Source organism: Chanos chanos, chromosome 8 (assembly GCF_902362185.1).
Source record: "Chanos chanos chromosome 8, fChaCha1.1, whole genome shotgun sequence".
Classification (NCBI taxonomy): domain Eukaryota; kingdom Metazoa; phylum Chordata; class Actinopteri; order Gonorynchiformes; family Chanidae; genus Chanos; species Chanos chanos.
Window position 1 is genome coordinate 18,080,022 of NC_044502.1, and position 18,217 is coordinate 18,098,238.

At 40.1% G+C, this 18,217-nt stretch overlaps 1 protein-coding gene across 1 annotated transcript in view; it reads right to left on the reverse strand.

Annotated features, from left to right (window-relative positions):
- The window catches only part of tfap2d (transcription factor AP-2 delta (activating enhancer binding protein 2 delta)), a 9,655-nt gene extending 782 nt beyond the window's left edge, over nucleotides 1-8,873 (reverse strand). Inside the window, exons 1-6 of the mRNA XM_030781607.1 lie at nucleotides 8,835-8,873; nucleotides 7,470-7,967; nucleotides 4,914-4,974; nucleotides 1,877-2,042; nucleotides 824-942; nucleotides 19-160 (exon numbers count right to left, since the gene is read on the reverse strand). Coding sequence (XP_030637467.1) covers nucleotides 19-160; nucleotides 824-942; nucleotides 1,877-2,042; nucleotides 4,914-4,974; nucleotides 7,470-7,967; nucleotides 8,835-8,873 — 1,025 coding nt within the window. The remainder of the gene's footprint in view (nucleotides 1-18; nucleotides 161-823; nucleotides 943-1,876; nucleotides 2,043-4,913; nucleotides 4,975-7,469; nucleotides 7,968-8,834) is intronic.
- Nucleotides 8,874-18,217: the final 9,344 nt, after the last annotated feature.

Below are 18,217 nucleotides of genomic sequence, written 5' to 3' on the forward strand. Positions count from 1 at the left end.
GATATCCGGTTCTCTTACTTGGTGGCCAGCACCATTTTCTTGCGGGCGTTTTGTTCTTTTGGTTCCGTGTGCTGTCGGGCCAGGTGTTCTCCCACCGCTTTCGTAGGAAACTCAGTCTCACAGGTGTAGCCAAAATCCCGAGCCAGGTGTAACGCCTCACCTTCACACACACACACACACACACACACACACACACACACACACACACACACACAAATGCACATATGCACAGGTGGAGAAGAGGAAGAAAAAAAGAGCTTCTGTTGGATGGGGGAAAATGTAACACAGATCTTTTTTTTCCTTTTTTTTTACAAAAAAAAAGAAAAAGAAAAAGAAAGGAAACATCTTCAGTCAGGTTGATAAAGGTTGACCAAAGACTTGCATCAGTGCAAAACTCTCACTGCCTCACACTGTACATTTTTATCGACTTCCTCCCAAGCAGAGAAAACAACAGAAGACGCTTCATTTAATCAACATTTTTTACTCTCTCCTTTCTTTTTTCTCTTATGTCGCTCCAGATTCTAGATCACACAAAATTACAGTAGGATATGATTACACCTTGACTGAGGTCTTTGCGATAACCATTAGAGAGCAAGGCTTGGGTTGGACCCAGAGTTGTCAAATTATGGAAGTGAACAGAGTTAGGGCTTTTGCCTCAGTGTTGTAAAAAAAGTGATAATGTAACAATTTAAATGTTGGTTAAAACAAGACTCAGGTTCACGGCACTGTTAATGAGGGATGACTTTCAACATTAAAACAACAAGCTCCCAGAGTATCCTCACACACACACACACACACACACTTGTGGATTTTCAGACCTTACCTTCTACTAAAGAGGTCAGCAGTGTTACGTTGGCAGCTTTTCTTCGCCCGGCAGGAAGGTTCAGACCCAGTCTGTCCAACTTCTCTCGCAAACACCGACCACCGTTCTTCGACTTTGCTCTGTCAACAGAGAGAGAGAGAGAGAGAGAGAGAGAGAGAGAAAGAGAGAGAGAGAGAGAGTAGTTTTAATGTCACTTCTCTGAACACAGAGCTAAGACCTTACTCATTCTACAGCTCTGAATAAGTGGAGAGAGATAAAATAACTTGAAGGGAAGTGAACTCTAGGAAACAGAACCAATAGGAGTTTTCACTGCTGTGCTTTGAGGGGGGGTGTTCAATACAGAACAAAGTGTTTATTTCTGATGCTCTCACAGTTTTAGGTATAAACATATATGGCGCACTTTTTCCTTTTTGATTTTGTGATTCTGATTTTTATTAATTGTCTTAGGAAATCTGTTGGTCCTCGTTGCTTTGCACCTGTTATAATAAGAAGGGAGCAAATCTCACTGTCTGTTTGAAATGGAGCAGTAGTCACCCTCTCTCTCCATCTGTTCAGAATGGAGGAGAGATCCTGTTTTTTCCCATCTCTCCTCACTGGCCTCATTTTTGTACTCCAGTCTCACTCCCTCATCAATAATGGAGCCTCCAGTTCTTCAGCTCCATCTCTCCCCCTCTCTCTCTCTGTCTCTCTCTCCCTCTATCCCTGCCCCCTCTCATCTCTCCACACTCTTCTTTATCTCAGGATTAAGTGTCCAGCAAACTTTCACCCTCATATCCTCTCGCTCTGTCTCTCTCTCTCCTTCTCTCTTTCACTCTCTCTCTCTCTCTCTCTCTCTCTCTCTTTCTCTTGGGCCTGTATCCCTGATTCTACTGATGCTATCAGAGAGGCATTGAATGACATTAAACCAATCACATGTGAGACAGTTTAGCTGTATGCGGTTTTATTCAGAAATGTAATGTCACCACAGAGACTGGTAAACCAGTTGTGCGAGTGTAGTAAATGTATGCATCTTCCTGTTTGTGTGTGTGTGTGTCCGCTCTGGAGGTCTGTTACCTTCGTAAAATGCCTCCGAGCAGAGACGCATTGAGACATTCAGGTGGGGAGAGGCGTCTCTTCACTTCAGCGATGGTCACTTTGTATTTTGAGGTAGAGCTGAGGAGAGAGAGTCTACCCGGCACTGAACAGAACAGGTCAGTGGGGTTCACCACACATGTGCCTCCTTCCACGTACAGAGAGAGAGAGAGGGAGAGAGAGAGAGAAGAAGATAAATATATTGAAGCTAAACACTAACAGACTGCATAAATTTAATCACCCAGTGAATAATTTTAGAAGGATTGATCACGCTTTTGTTGCAGGGTCTACTGTAAAACAGACAATGTGAATTTAAGTTGAATTGAACTGAAATGAAACGAAATGAAATGAAATGAGATGAAATGAAATGAAATGAAATGAAACAACTGAACTGACCTGACCTGACCTGAACTGAATTGAATTGAATTGAACCGAACTGAACTGAATTGAATTGAAGCTAATGGCCAAGTGTGATGGATTGTACAAGACAGCCAACCTGTGAAATAAATATAAAATGCGACAGAATAAAAGACACATTTTCTATACAGGCCACTCTCGGTTTGTCACTTCTGTGTGTGTGTGTGTGTGAGGTTCAGGAAGGAAACAAGTTTTAAAGACTACAGGGTCGCACCTCTGCTCTGAACGTCAGTCACCTTAAAGCGGTCTGACAAACCCAACATTTTTCATCGCAGCACATTAATTCCCACCAAAAATGTTTTGATTCAAAGTAGTTTGTATTTTACGTTGCCAAGGGCGATTGAAAAAGAGCGTTTGCCGGTAGTCTGGTCGCGAGCGTCGGGCCCAGAGGCTATAGCGGTATTTAAGCGAGAGAGAGTAGCCCGAGGCAGAGCGCCAGCGATCACAAAGCGAATCAAGTGCTTTTTACGAGTTTGCCACAAAAATTAAAGAAAAAAGACATAGGCCAAATGTCATTCTGTTTCTGTTTCAACCACCATGGTGGTGGTGGTGTCGAGTGTGCGCGCGCGTGTGTATGCGTGTGTGTGTGTGTTTATGCACGCACCATCTTATCAGCCTAGCCACTGCACATACACACACCCACACACACGTACATGTTTGAGCGTGTCTACACAGTGTGTGAAAAGCAAGCTAAAGGCGGAGTGTAAAGCTTGATCTAATTCCTGAAAGCTAAGCGGGGGGATACTAATGATTAAAACACAGCCGACTTCTGTAAGTAGGATCCTCGCGTTTCTTGACTGATTTCTTTTGAAAAAGGTTATCTGAATATTCAGCGAAGCCAAAGCTGCAGTCAGTGTGAACAACGTTAATATGATCTCCACTGAATTTGGACCCCGCGCGCGGCATTAACATATCAAAGCGGCAGCCCGAGGCGAGAGAAGCTATCGATACAGGAGCACGAGGTAAAGCAAAGATTATTGGTTGTGATGGTTGGGAGCGGCGGAGCTCGCGGCTAAATCCTGCACACCATTAACTGGAAGTGATAGCGCGGGGAGCCCGCGCACGCCAGCCGCCAGCACCAACAACACCTAGACAGAGTTTATTAAAAATTAAGAGAGCCCGAGACGCCGCGCGCACTTTATGGCAAAAAAAATCCCTCACGCCACATGTGTGTAGAAGAATCGTGAGTGAGTGCAAACCGCTTTGATGCAACACACAAAAGATGCCACAGAAAAACGAAGGTGCACGGAGACACGCGCAACGCTGTTTGGATCACAATACAATTCATCCACATGACAAAATCAGAGATTTTACAAAGCGCAGAGTGAAAGAAAGCAAGGGAGTAACGACAGAAAAAAAGAAAGAAAGAAAGAAAGAAAGAAAGAAAGAAAGAAAGAAAGAAAGTGTCTTTATAACGCTTTATAACATCTTCCAACAAAATGCCACACATCAACAAGAACGTATTATTATTATTATTATTATTATTATTTTTATTGTTGTTGTTGTTGTTGTTGTTATTACATTTAAGATATTTTAAAGACGTGTCAAATATTTTAATTGGAAACTGCGTGGAGTGGGATCACGACTCTTCAATAGGATGTTTTCTACTCATTAAACACAGAGAAAATAAACATGGTTTATTCTTGCACTCCCAACAACGACACTACACCCGATTACTAATGATAGCTTGATGGCGATTATTATTATTATTATTATTATTATTATTATTATTATTAATAATAATATTAATATATTGCTGTTATTACTGTTATTATCCACGTGCTCCTGAGATGTAATGACAGTAACAATAATAATAACAATAATAATAATAATAATAATTATTATTATTATTATAATAACTCGTGTTAATTTCTATTCTTAGTAATTAGCCTAAGGTATGATAATAGTATCTATCACGACACATAATAATAATAATAATAATAATAATAATAATAATAATAATAATAATTGTTATTGTTGTTGTTGTTGTTGCTGTTACATACAAGTTGTTTCCCGTATAGTTAGTGTTAAAATCGGTTTTGAAAACATCTTCCTGAAAACATTATTCAGCAGTTTTAATTACAACTTTCAGCTTTTGGGTAAAATTAATTGCTTATTTCAAAGGGCAAAAATTGAGTACTGTGTTTTGTTGTGTTGTGTAGTGCTTTGTTGTGTTGAATTGTGTTGACTGAATACTATGTTTCAGAGCCACATTACTGTATGAATGGAATTGGAAGAGTTCATCATTTTCAGTACATTTTGCTGTGGAGTCTGGAAGTTTTAAATTGATAGAAAAGTGCAGTGTTATTACATTTAAATTATTTTACTTTAACTATTACACTTTATTATTTATGATAATGAAATTCATTTGTAAATTCTGTGTGTGTGTGTGTGTGTGTGTGTGTGTATGTGTGTGTGTGTGTGTGTGTGTGTGTGTGTGTGTGTGTGTGTGTGTGTGTGTTGTGTGTGTGAGAGAGAGGGGTACAAGACACAAAAGGCAGTAATTCCGATGCTCATGACCCATGTTTATGTTTGTGTGTGTGTATGAATGGGGGAGGGGGTAATTATGTGCACTGTTAAAAAAAAAACAACTCCTCCTTACCTCTCCTGATCACACCTCCTTGGCCATTCAATACGAGTCCACACTGCGCGTCCACAGATCCCTACACACATACACACACGTACACACACACGCATATATACATGAGCTAAATGTTCAGCACCTGATGTAACGAATCAATAATTTCAGACGTCACAAATTCTACACAATGTGACCTCCTTGTTGAAGCCCTTTACTGCAGCTAACGGAACCCACTACACACGCGACTGTCAAACTGGTTCACGAGACCCGGATCATTTATCAGTGATGTCATCAGTATGAAGAACACGGGATTTTATCAAAAGAAAGAGTTAATCCGTCTCGCGAGCTGCTGTTGCCAGTCTGGAGGCTAAGCAAGGCGCTCAGACACACACACACACACAATTCAACAAAGGCTGAATGATACACCCACCTACAGACACACACACACACACAGAGAGAGAGAGAGAGAGAGAGAGAGAGAGACAAAGTATCATAGTGAAGAGGTCTTGTAAGCCTTTTTAACAAACTCCTGCTCCATTTTTCCTTTTTTCCATCGCAGTTAAAGTGATTATAAAATCAATATACAAAACCTCGAGATCAGGCATAAATTACCCGCTCGTGGGGGCTAAAGGTATGGCAGCTCCTTTTGTTCCGCGTGCCAAATCTTTTTAGCGGCTCAAAAGATGCGCTTGTGTGCACGAGACTGCCCGCATCTGTTCACGGCCTTTTTTAAAACTATGAGTTCACGTTTCATTCAGCACGAGAGAGACAGGGTCGGAAAATCTTTTCACGAGACGCATGTGCTTTAACCCTGTGTGTGTATATGTGTGTGTGTGTGTGTGTGTGTGTGTGTGTGTGTGTGTGTGTGTTTGTGTGTGTGCGTGTGTGCGTGCGCGCGCGCGCGTGCGAGCGTGTGTGTACGCGTGTCTTCCTTTCTGTTTTATCATGTGATGTGTATGCATACAAACACTGCAAACATAACCATTTCTTTAATGTTAAGTATAGACGAATAAGTGAAATATTTGAGAAACCGCCCAGAAACTTGTCATCCAATGTAACATTACATTATTGCTGCCGCTAAATGATCTGTCTGTATGAATGTATTAAATACTATGAATAACAATTTCCACGAATTATTATTATTATTATTATTATTGCTGTTGTTGTTGTTGTTATTACGGTTGTTATTATTACAGTTGTTATTCTTGATGCTTAGCTAAAGTACAACAAAAATAATAATAGCACTTATATCAGTTATTATTCAACCTAAACATCGAAATGATCGAACAAGACCCTTTGTAACAACTTGCCAAAAACCTTAAAACGTGTACTTCTGTCTCGAATGAAGCGAACGTAAAGTCTTATTATTGTGGGTTAATGATCCAAACAAAACACTTTCAGATTCTATACGTTGCAGTAAATGTACTGTAAGAATTATTCAATTCTCTGACCATCTTTGAGATACTGGGGGGAAAATAGAAATTGTTATATTTGTTTTGAGGGTATTATTTATTTTATATATATATATATATATATATACTTTTTTTTTGGCAATTCCATTTATTATTTTTTATTTCATTTATTCTATTTCATTTATTTGTGCTAATCATACAACACTTGAGGCGCCTACATGAAGTGACTAACTGCAAGAGAATAAAATTACAAACACTCAAAACGAAAAAAAAAAAACCCCTAAAAATAAATCATGGATAGTCATCATTTCAACTGTTCTTTTTTAACTCGTCGGTTAAACTTGAGCGCCTGTTCTCCGTTCAAGATGTCAGTGCATAAGTAACCAGTTGATTGACATTAAGTCCTAAATTGGATAAACTACGGTGCTCTACTGCTGAGGATTTGTCTTTTGTCCGCACTTTCCCAAGCCGTTAATCCGCTCTTTTAACGGAGAAAAGAGAAACAGCGGCTTTTTGCCGCAAGCCGAGGAACCTTGCGACACTCCTTACCATTCATTCTTTCCTGTCAATAGTGTGAATATGGAGAGAGTATACAAACACTTACACGAGAAATTCGTTAAAAGCAGCACGCGCGCTTCTAAATAAGGAACGGAGAAATACTATGCTAAATGAATTCGTTCAAAAATATGGTCTGTTTTTTTTTGTTGACTGTTTTTGTTTTTTTTTTGTTTTGTTTTGTTTTATTTTGTTTTTCTTTTCCTTGCAGCTTAAGAATAATTTTAAATTTAAAATATTTCGACTAATTTTCAGCACAAGAATTTATACACGTTGTTATTGACGTTTACTTTTCTTTTGTTTTCGTTTGTTCAGATAGCCTTCCGGAAATTGTTTAATCAGAAAATCTCATCGACAAAATCATCCTAAGACAGTCCTTCAGCTTCCTATAGGAATCACACTGCCTCTCTGTAAGAGCGCGTTTTTGTTTTTGTTTTTTTTCCCCCTCCTGTTTGGTGTTGCTGTTGTTGTTGTTGCTGTTGTTGTTGTTGTTGTTTTGTTTTTGATTTTCTTTTTTGAGTACGTGTGTGTACACCTGTAATGATTTTTCCGCCCATGCTTATAAACTGAACAATGTGGGAGTACATTTTCTGTGGGTGATGGTCGGTACCTGCAGGTCCTCGGCCCCCGGTGGCGGCAACCCCAAGCCCGCACCGGGCAGTAGTCTCTGCTCGGGGTGCATGCCGTACTGGGAGCCGTGGCTCATCAGAGATAGGTCATGGCGGCGGTACGCATCCAAACAGCCCAGTTCCCGTCGCTGTTCGTCCAGACAGGACGATTTGAGGGCCCGGGCGTTGTGGAGATTAATAAAGTCGGCCGGTTCGCCGTGATGGAGCTGCTGGTAGTACTGCTGCGAGTGGTGAAGTGAGTTGAGCGAGTAAGCGTCCGGGTTGACAGCCGGGTGGCTGTGCTGGAACTCGTAATGAAAGGACTGATGGTGCAATGGCGTGTACTGGTGGTTGGTTGGGAAATAAGGGGAGGCGAATTCGGTTCCTGTAGCTGGGTATGTGAGCGGGGAAGACGAAGAATAAGCAACAGAAGAGTTGGCCACAGATTCCAGGCATCCAAGTTGCATCAAACGATAGCTGTTTGATCCGTCATGACGTATCTGTGTGCGATGAGAAAAAACAGGCAGAGAGAGAGAGAGAGAGAGAGAGAGCGAGAGAGAGAGAGAGAGGAAAAATATGAGGGATGTCATTTTACAAGCGCTCGCAGCTATCCGCGCGTTCAGGGTTAGTAGTAGCAAGCGCTCTGTGAGCGCAACATTTTTTCTCACGCGCCTTGAAAAAGGGCGAAGCTCGGCGGAAACGCGGCTTTTCCCAAACACATACACACACATACTCACACAAGAGAGAGAGAGCTCAAAGTGTCTTTTAGAAAAGTACCTGACGGCGATGTCACCTCCCGGTGCCTGGGAGGGGAGCGCGTGAAACAGAAATCTGTAAAGCGCCTGAACGAGCTCTCGGCACATATATTTTTTTCTTTCTCTCTCTCTCTTCCTCTCTTTCACTCTCTCACTTGTCGATCATTTACCACGAATTGTTTTTTAAAAAGCGTATTGTTAAAACAGCTCTGCTACAGCTGTTAAAAGCAGTCCCAATACAATAAGCTCTCGTTAAAACCGCAGGTAAGCTAGAGCCACCAGAGTCACGTACAATAAAACTGTTCTGATCACTATGAGTTCAACTTCTTACCGGCACACTCACTAGCATCATTTGCCTCCTAACCAAAAAATAGCTAAATATGTAATTTTTTCTTGGCAGAACCAGAGAGTAAGGAAAAAAACAGGCTACAGTCCCGCAACGAGAGATATTTATTCTTCTCTCTTAATGTAATAGTGTTATAAAACTGCCGAAAGCGACAGATGTCATAACGTATTTCAGTCTTGCTTTCTCTCTGTACTTTACTGAAAGGAGCATTTAATTAAATATTGTTTTTTTTCTACAAGGTGATAATAAAAATGAAATCAAAATACCTCCGCATCGTGAACCAGTCCCGGGAAGGTAGCTGACATTCTCGCGATCCAATAACCCGACAGTTTCCTCCTCGCGCTGTCGAATAAATTCGATTCAAAGAAAGAAAGAAAGAAATCCCCCAAAAATAGCGTGTGAAAAGCGGAAACCGTAGCTTCTCGGAGTCGGTAAAAGCGGGAGCTGAAATGTCTTATCCCTCTGCACAAAGCCTCTCCCTGGCTCGGATTTTGTACTTGCTGGGTATTTCTCGGGCTGATGTCGTAGGTCCCTTGGTAATATAGAAGTTTTGAAAATTAAGCATCAGCATTGAGGAATGGGAGGACAATAGCACGAGGATCCTCATCCCAGGAGACACGGAATAAATATTGTATCTTCGCCTAATAAGGAACCAAGTGCGCTTTCAACATTTTTGATGATTTTTTTGTGTGGACATTTCTTTACAGTCGTTTTTGTTTTTCTTTAAGCAGGGACATCACATTTCGCCACAATATCAACACCGCTTGCGATTTTACTCTGCATTTTGGATTTTGCTGCAGAAATGTAAGTTTTCCTTGTTTTTAAAAAGTACATTTCGTCGTCGACATTTTGATATCATGAACACATATTCGTTTCGTTAATATAACATCTTAACCTGCATATCGATTTGACCGCACGGTATTTTTCTTTTACCAACGACTGATTTCTCTAAGCTATTTGAACCGGTTCTCAATACATTGCAAAGCTTTCCGACGACATTGTAATAAATTTACGATCCTTTTTCATGTCAAGTGTTTACTTTGATGCAATTTGTTACGACACTGAATCAATTAATAATTTTATTTAACAAATTCCACAGTTTCGCAGTAATAATATGAACGACTTCAATAAATTTTGCAAAAAATTTGCTGAAGACAAACATTTTAATTTTTTTAATTTTCTTTTTTGTTGTTGTTGTTTTTGTTTTTGTTTCTTTTTGTTTGTTTGTTTGGTTGTTTGGTTGGTTGGGTTTAGACTATGAAAAGCTAGTTAATGACTCTTACAGGGAGATTTTGATTTAAATTCCATTTTATTTGTCCAGCATTGATTCAGCATTGCAAACTTAATTTGTTCGATTTTAACAGAATGTACCGAGCTAATGTAACTCGTTTTGTGGTGTTCACTACTGCAGTCATATGGGATATGGCTACAGACAGGATCCAATCTTTCTGTGGGTTCATTATTTTCTTTATTACCGAACCATGACAGTGTAACTGTCTTTGTTAAGACCCAAGTCCACTCATGAGAGGATAAGAACTGTATTGTGTGTGTGTGTTCGTGTGTGTGTGTGTAAATATATGTGTGTTAAGAGTGTGCCCACCGGTGTGGCTTGCGCGGGAGGTCATTTTTTTTCTTAATTTTTTGTCCCTGCCTGAGATGTGGATTTAACGCACGACGAGCGACCACACAGGAATATATATATATATATTCACACACCCTCGAATGCAGTTGACCGGACATATCCTGTGTCTGCTCCCACCCCTCAATCGTAAGTGCCTGAAACTGCCTGAGTTCCTCACTAGACTGAGGTTTAGGTGAAGGATCCTAAGCGTTTTTAAAAGCTCCAGCTCTCCTTATTTAACCTAAATTACCGCCATTACCGCGGGCTCGCGCCCTCGTGAATGAAGAGGGCGGATAGTAACGCCGTGAGCGCGGAAGGAGGATCTAGGCAGACAGACAGACGGCCGCACACTGATGTGGTCTGATCGACTTCATAAATGTTTTACTCAGAAAACTGCGCAGTAGAAGGGATTCCTCATTTTATGTACCTCATCTAATTCCTGTAAAACCGTTAGATGTCCACATCTCCACACACGCGACACGCGCACACGCACACTCACACACACTCACACTCATATATATATGTATATATACACATATACTTACACACACATACACACACACACACATATATATATATATATATATATATATATATATATATATATATATATTTGTGTGTGTGGTGTGTGTGTGTGTGTGTTTATTTTATATATATATATATGGGCCTATATATAAAAGTTCTTTAAATAGTAAGGGATTTCTAAATTAGGCTAGTCTACTCCTCTATACTTCTCTGTACCTGTTACACTTTTAAAGACAGCAACAAACATAAATGCTTGAATTACTTAATGGAAATTATTTTGCACCAATACGATGCAGTCATCATAGGCACGCTATTCCTGTCTGTAAAATTTGAATCTGAAGATAGTTATTTCTATTTGGGCCTAGCTGTCAGCAAGGTTTTGTGACCCATCTCGGTCCAGTCCAAATACTAGCTCTCGGCACAAAACACACACACGCACACACACACACACACACACACACACGGTACGTGTGAGTGCGAGATGACCAGTCCTCTCACGTGAAGGGATTAAGGGCTTTCGCTTGTGTGTAGTCTGCGAGGGGAGTGGAGAGAGGAGCTCGCGGGATTGCAGCGAGGCACCAGTTGCGCTGTAGACGGGTCTTAATAGGGCTTAGCGCGCAGAGTCGCGTAGAACACCTCGCGCTGCCATATGCACGCCTATACCGGTCGGGGCTAGCTCCATCTGTTCGGTCTGTGTGTATTTTCCATGCTGGTCCGCCAAAAGGTTCTGCCACGGAAATCCGCCAAGCAGCCACATCACGCGATAAATAAAAATAACAGATGCAATAATGAAAAATTAGGGGAGATGTTTCTTTCCAATTAACTTTAGGCCCTGCGTTTTGGCTTTAATTGATTTCGCATCAGATTAAGCGCATTACAAACTCTCTGGCTAACAGCTGGTTGGGTCTGATGCGCGACAGAAGCCTAGAAACCAGCGCTGTCATTTGAGACAGCAATGTGCATATTTATCCCATACAAACTCTATCGAAACTGCTGACAACAGCACAACAGGGACGCGAGGACCTTGTTAAGACGCTTTTTTTAGCCCCTCTGCACTGTGATGGATTTTTAAAAAATCATTAATTCATTTATTGCCTGAAGTTGATTTTTACCACTTTACAAGATGTGTCTTAAACATAATTGTTTTTTGTATTATGAAATGTTTGAATGGTCAGCTTTGATATGGTGAAGATTATTTCTACATGCTGTTATTTTTATCGATGCGAAATATAATACCACCTAAAATTAGCCTATACCACCTAAAATGTTATACGTACATATTTAGCCTGAAACCTCTTTTACGTAGCCCTACTTACTAATTGGCTCATTTATTATTAGTGGGCGTAGCTGGTACGATATTACAAAAGACTTTCTGACAACCGATTTCTCTTTGATAAAGACAGAGAGAAATTAAGTAAACATAGTGTTGACGATCATAGAGGCGAGGGTAAAACGAAGCCAGTATCTACAGCATTACTTGATTAAGAATAACCCGCTCAATTCAATGAGGTAGTACAGGGTGAAAAAATTCTGTCCAGCAGGTGCTACTCTGTACAAAGCAGCCATTTGTTGGACCACGGCTATTGGCTAAACGTTGTGACGTTCTTATTTAGGCTACATTAACTTTATACATTAAGCCCGTTTACGGTCCATGGCTGGTCTAAAACGCTAAACCTTGTGGATTCCAGTCAGCATAACATTAGGAGGCAAGAACAGGGTATTAAGTCAAACCCCAGCTCCAGAACATGCGCCATTTGTAAAAAGGCGATAACGAGTCCATAATGAAGCACTTCAGCTGTTTTATTAAGCTCTTATTAAAACGATACACGAAAGTTAAAAAAATCAAACAAACAAAATGTAACTCCCCAACAGTGGTTTTAAAAATTAAACGGTGAAATAGGAACGGAGACTGATAGACTGTGGCGAGGACTGTTGCTGCTGCCGATGGTGGTGATGAAAGTAATATTGTTGATTAATGTTTGTTACAAAGCAATTTTATACTATTGCCTGCCATTAAAATGAATGAAGCTAGGAAAGACTTAAGAGTAACTCTCTGTTTAGAAAGTGCCGAGAAACACCTGCGAGAAAATGTAGTTTGTGTAAACCTTTCCGCAACAATAGTAGGCTACATAAAACTTTTCAATTTGTGTAGTAGGCCTAACTGTGTCATCTTGGCCAAGTCTTTTTTTCTCTTAACATGTGGCCATAATATAACAGCAACCGACGCCGTGCCCAGGACAGACCGCTCAGATGGTTACCAGCGTCCGTTGCCTCATGGAGCCAAAATAACGGCTGCCCAGCTATGAAATGGCAAAAACAAGAGTGTAAAATATTTACCCTGGCCTAACAATCCTTAAATATACAAAGTACTCATCAAATTTGACCTACATTCACACACACACACACACACACACACACACACACACAGAGTTTTATATGCTAATGGTGGATTTAAGCGGGGGGAGGGTCGACGCGTCAGTCACAGAGGACCTTGCATGGTATATTTAAAGATTTGCACTAAATTAAATTCTCTATGCGCGAGGTGTCGTAGAACAGGTGGCCATGGGTATTTGAATTAGTCAGTTAAATGCACTGTTTAAGCAAGTCATTTCAACCCGATTCACTTACACCTCAACACAAAATCAATACTGGAGCGTCTTTATTCATCAAATGGTTAATTACAGTGATTGACAAAGAAATAAGACGCTCGATTTAAATAAAATAATCCTATTCAGTTTCTATGATATTTTAGAATAACTCGTGTCATATGACAAATCGGTAGCTTGTACAGGGTTTAGTTTGCGTTGTATAGCTTTAGTGGTCTTGTTTACGGCGTTAAATCCTTCAACGTTTTGGAAGGGTCCGTGTAAGTTAATGAACCGTTACAGTGTGTTGTCTCGCTGGTCAACAATCGAGCTAAAAATCGCTATGATGCCCACCTGTTGTGAACACACAGCCAGTCCTTGGCTGAACTATCAAATAAACCTTGAAATTACATGACAGTTTCGTAATATTTTGATCCAAAACGAGTAGAATGAGAAAAGAACAATTCGACCTCGTGACAAATAAATTCACTCAGGCAAAGTTAATGAACTTGCGACATCATTAGATGGCTGTTTGTTCGTTTGTTATTTTTTCTTTGAATGAGTAGTAAAAATTAGAAGTTCATTCAAAGCCAGACACGTGCCAGCTGCACTCAGAAACAAGAATGCTTAAAGAGGCGTGTTAATTAAAAAAGGCAAGCTGTGCAACTCTGGTATAACGGAAGAGAATACACACACACACACGGCTAGTTTGTTCATTATTACAGAAATTAATTAAGAAAAAATGACAGGGGGAAAAACGTCAGATTTGTAATTTAGTTCCAATAAACAAATCAGGGAAAACATTTTAGAATTAAAACTCACATAATTAGTTAAGCCTACTCGTATTTGACGGCGGACGAAAAAACCCCAATAATTGTTTAAAAATATTGTCTTAATTAACAACTAACTCAGCGGGATATAATGGAGTATTACCTATCGTTAGCCCAGATAACTATGACATAAGCGGGATTCAAACAGTAAACAGAATCACAAGCGGCAATTTGAAATAGTCAAGGCTAAATTTTAATGACGTAGTTCATACAGTTTTTCTTGTGGGAATATCCGCGTGAGACATACATATTTTGCGACAAATTACAAATGAAAGATTACAGAGCATTTGTAACAGTGCTATGTCTTCCCTGGATCGATAGTCCTTAACTTCTACCGTTTCATTTGTTCATTAGGTCCGAGTCACACATTTAAGACCGGCAAGTCAGCCGTTAACGGAGCAGTAGGTTTCCTACACGCTCCGGTGACCTCTGAAACTCGTGAATTAAATATCAGGCAACTTTGACACAGAGACACTCTTGACTCTGATCACAAAGCCTTAAATTAAGATGTTTTGTTTGTTCGGTTAATGAAAATACCGACCTCCCCCCCCTCTTTGCTTACTGCAAAATGAAAAATGTGTCGCCTTGAATCACAATCATAATCATCTTTGCATAACTTAAGTTTCCAAACTAAAAACGTCTGTAAGATTCTAAATAGTTTTCTGTTGCACTGAATGGGAGCATCTGTGAAATAAATAAATGCGTTGTAAGGTTAGTGGGAGTATCACTTTCAGCCAAGAGCACAGAAGTGCCAAAAACAACCTCGGTCTGAAGATGGAGCAGACAGCATGACTTCATCAATATCGTCAACCGCATTCTTTCCAGAGAGGTTAACACACGGACGCAGATTTTCTTTGATTTAGTAAAAAAAAAAAAAAATTCATTTTGAAGTCAGCTTGTTTACTTCTGTTTTATCAACAAACTAACTCGTGTGCCCGCCTTTGTAAGACTTATATGTGAAGTTGGCTTCATCTGTCCTAAAGGTTAAACGGGACAGCTGGTGAGCCTGCCTAAAAACTTACTTTATTAAAGTTCACACTCAGCATTTGTCTAGGGATCAATAGACTAAACAAGATGTCCAGTACAGTTACAACACACTGGCTCTAGGTCCATAAAATGACATGGACTTCTCATATATTCAGGACAATGTTCAAGTTTATATTCAAGTGTCCAGTACAGCTGTGTGTGGCAGGATGGCGTGCAATATCATTTGGATGTAGTGATGGGCAAAGTAATTACTGCCCCACTGTCTGATCTGTCACCTAAACAGTGTCAAATTCTCAAATATGACTTCTTCATAATCCATATTTGTACATTTGTGCAGATTTACATATGTGTGTGTGTGTGTGTGTGTGTTTGTGAGAGAAAGAGAGAGAGAGGGAGGAAAAGACAAAAGAGAGCATTTTAAACACACTTCCCAAATCTGGAACTATTTAAACATAATAAATTTAAGCACAATTAGGGGCACATGCTCAAAACACCAAATGGGGTTTTGCAGAGACAAAGAAATAAAATATAAAACATTTTACTTGTTCAGATAAAAAAAAAAAATTGGCTTGATATTTTGAAGCTTGTAGGTCATTTTTGATTATATTTCTCTTTTAATCAATATGCAGATGCATAAGGTAAACGAGTCTGTATTTCAGGCAGTTAGTTTCATGCATTTCACATCATTCCAACAGAGTAAAATGTCACAAACGTTTTATGCAGGGGAGATCAAATCAGATCTTAACCTTTATTTATTAAATGGTGATACCTCTTCTCTTACCACACTGATGCGTGTGAGTGGAATGAGAACATATCTGAAAACAGCCTGAGCTATTGAAAACAGCCAAAATAACTTTTACTCAAATGGAGCATGCACAAAATTGTTTTTAGAATGTCAACTGGCCCAGAAAAAAATATATAAAATTTTTCAAACATTATTTAAGTAGAATTATTCAAATTGATTACTAAACGAAATTTTAAAGTAAACCAAACCTAATTTTAAAACAAGGGTCTTAGTTTAGATGGTGTATTTTTTTAATATAAACTTGTATCTTGTGCAGTTAAGGAAACAGTCCATCTCATGACTGATGGAGAACACAGAGCTGATGGCGGTTTTTGAGCCTGTCCAAAGCAAAGCCACCACCTGAGAAACATTCACCTGTCTAACAGTCCTGTCAGCCCAAATGCACCATCACACAATGATAACTGACAATAAAAAACCGTCAGTGTGGACCCTGACTACTTTATCCTCTCAGTTTCCCTTTTCAGTTTAGCATTCTACTGCTTTCATGATTCAATAGGATTATCACCTCTCTCTCTCTCTCTCTCTTTATGTGCGTGCGTGTGTGTGTGTAAAGCAGAGAGGATCAGTGGGTCTCTCCTGTCACATTAATGAATGGTATGATATATTGACAGTTTTGCTGTCTTTCTATGCACTGTGTTTGAGTGTGTGTGTGTGTGTGTGTGTGTGTAAGTATGTTTAAGAGTATGTACATCAAAGAGCATGTAAGTCTAAGAGTGTGTGTATGTGTATGCACGCATGTGTGTGTGTGTGTGTCATAGACCCTCAGGCTTCCACCGCAGGGTGGGATTAACCGCTACGATCATTCAGCACAAAATGGATTCCGACATCAGATGGAGCTGAGACAAGAGGTGACTCACTCACTCACACTCAAACTCATGCACACACACACACACACACACACACACACACAAACACACACACAATCTTTCTCTTTGATCATGTAATTCTTTGTAATCTGCTAAATGAAGGCATTTTGTTTATGGATATAAGCTTAATCAACGGCCAAAGGTTTAAAGCTGGTAAAAACACCCAAAACGATTCTAAAACCACCTCATCAACTCAAGACAAAGATATAGAAGAGGAGAGCAAGAAAGAGAGAGACAGAGAAAGAGAGAGAAAGACAGAAAGCAAGAGAGAGAGAGTGAGAGAGAGACAGAGAGAAAGAAAGAGAGAGAGAGAGAGAGAGAGAGAGAGAGGAAGTAATGAAAAGCAAATAAGAGGACAGTGCTGTTGTATGTGTAACCTGAGGTCCTAGGCTGATCCGGTGGAGAAATGGAAGACCCTGCTCTGGTGACAGTCAAAACCCCTCAGAGTCTGGACGCTAATCCCAATGATTACACTGGGTTTAGTTATTTGGAAATACACAAGCTGTTTGACATAACTGATATTTATGCTCTAGACCAGCGTTTCTCAAACTGTGGGCCGTGGACCAGTGCTGATCCGCGATGAGGAAACTGCCAGCCCGCAGAGCCGTGCTGCTGCGCCAGTCAAATTATGCTCGGTGCTTCTGTCACTCACCAGGTGAAAACAGCAACATTTTATTCAAGGTTCTAGAATGTTAAGCAGGTTTTCGTGGGCGGGAACGCTTAACATTCTAGAATCCTGAATAAAATGTTACTATTTTCAAAGCAGGAAGTTCAGTCACGGGGTTGGGGACCTGGCAGTTTTCCTCTGCGCCGGTTAGCGGCCCATAGTTTGAGAATTGCTGCTCTAGACTGATCTTTCTGCAAATCTGGGTTGTTCTTCACTAGTTCCACATAGACAGTCTGCAGTTAAATGTCTATATGTCTGTGAGTCATAGTTCAAGCTGTGGAGTCTTTTAGGGCTCTGTGCTCTGTCCATCTCTGTTCCATACTGTCTGTGTTTGCATCCTATTCACAAACACCACAGTTCATCACACTATAGCACATATCTGCAATGCCACGTATCACACTATACCTAATCATCACCTGTTTAACTAAAGCTATAATCCGAATAAACAAAAACTTTCTCAAACTAAACAAGTGGAGGAAAAGAAAATTAACTGACGGGCATAAAATGAACACAAAGAATAATTCCAGAACTGATTAATTTGTCTGGTGTTACATATGAAGCCCGCGGCAAGGAATGTGGGAGACATCAGAGAGTCCCACCTGAGTTTTCAAAAAAGATAAGTAATAAGAATTTCAGTCTTCATCTCACAGACAAAGCAGAGATTACATCCTATTTTACACAGCACTCTGACACAAAAAAAAAACCCACTGTCACAGTTTGGCGCTGTAACGCTAGGATAGTAAAGAGGATCAATGACTGTCCA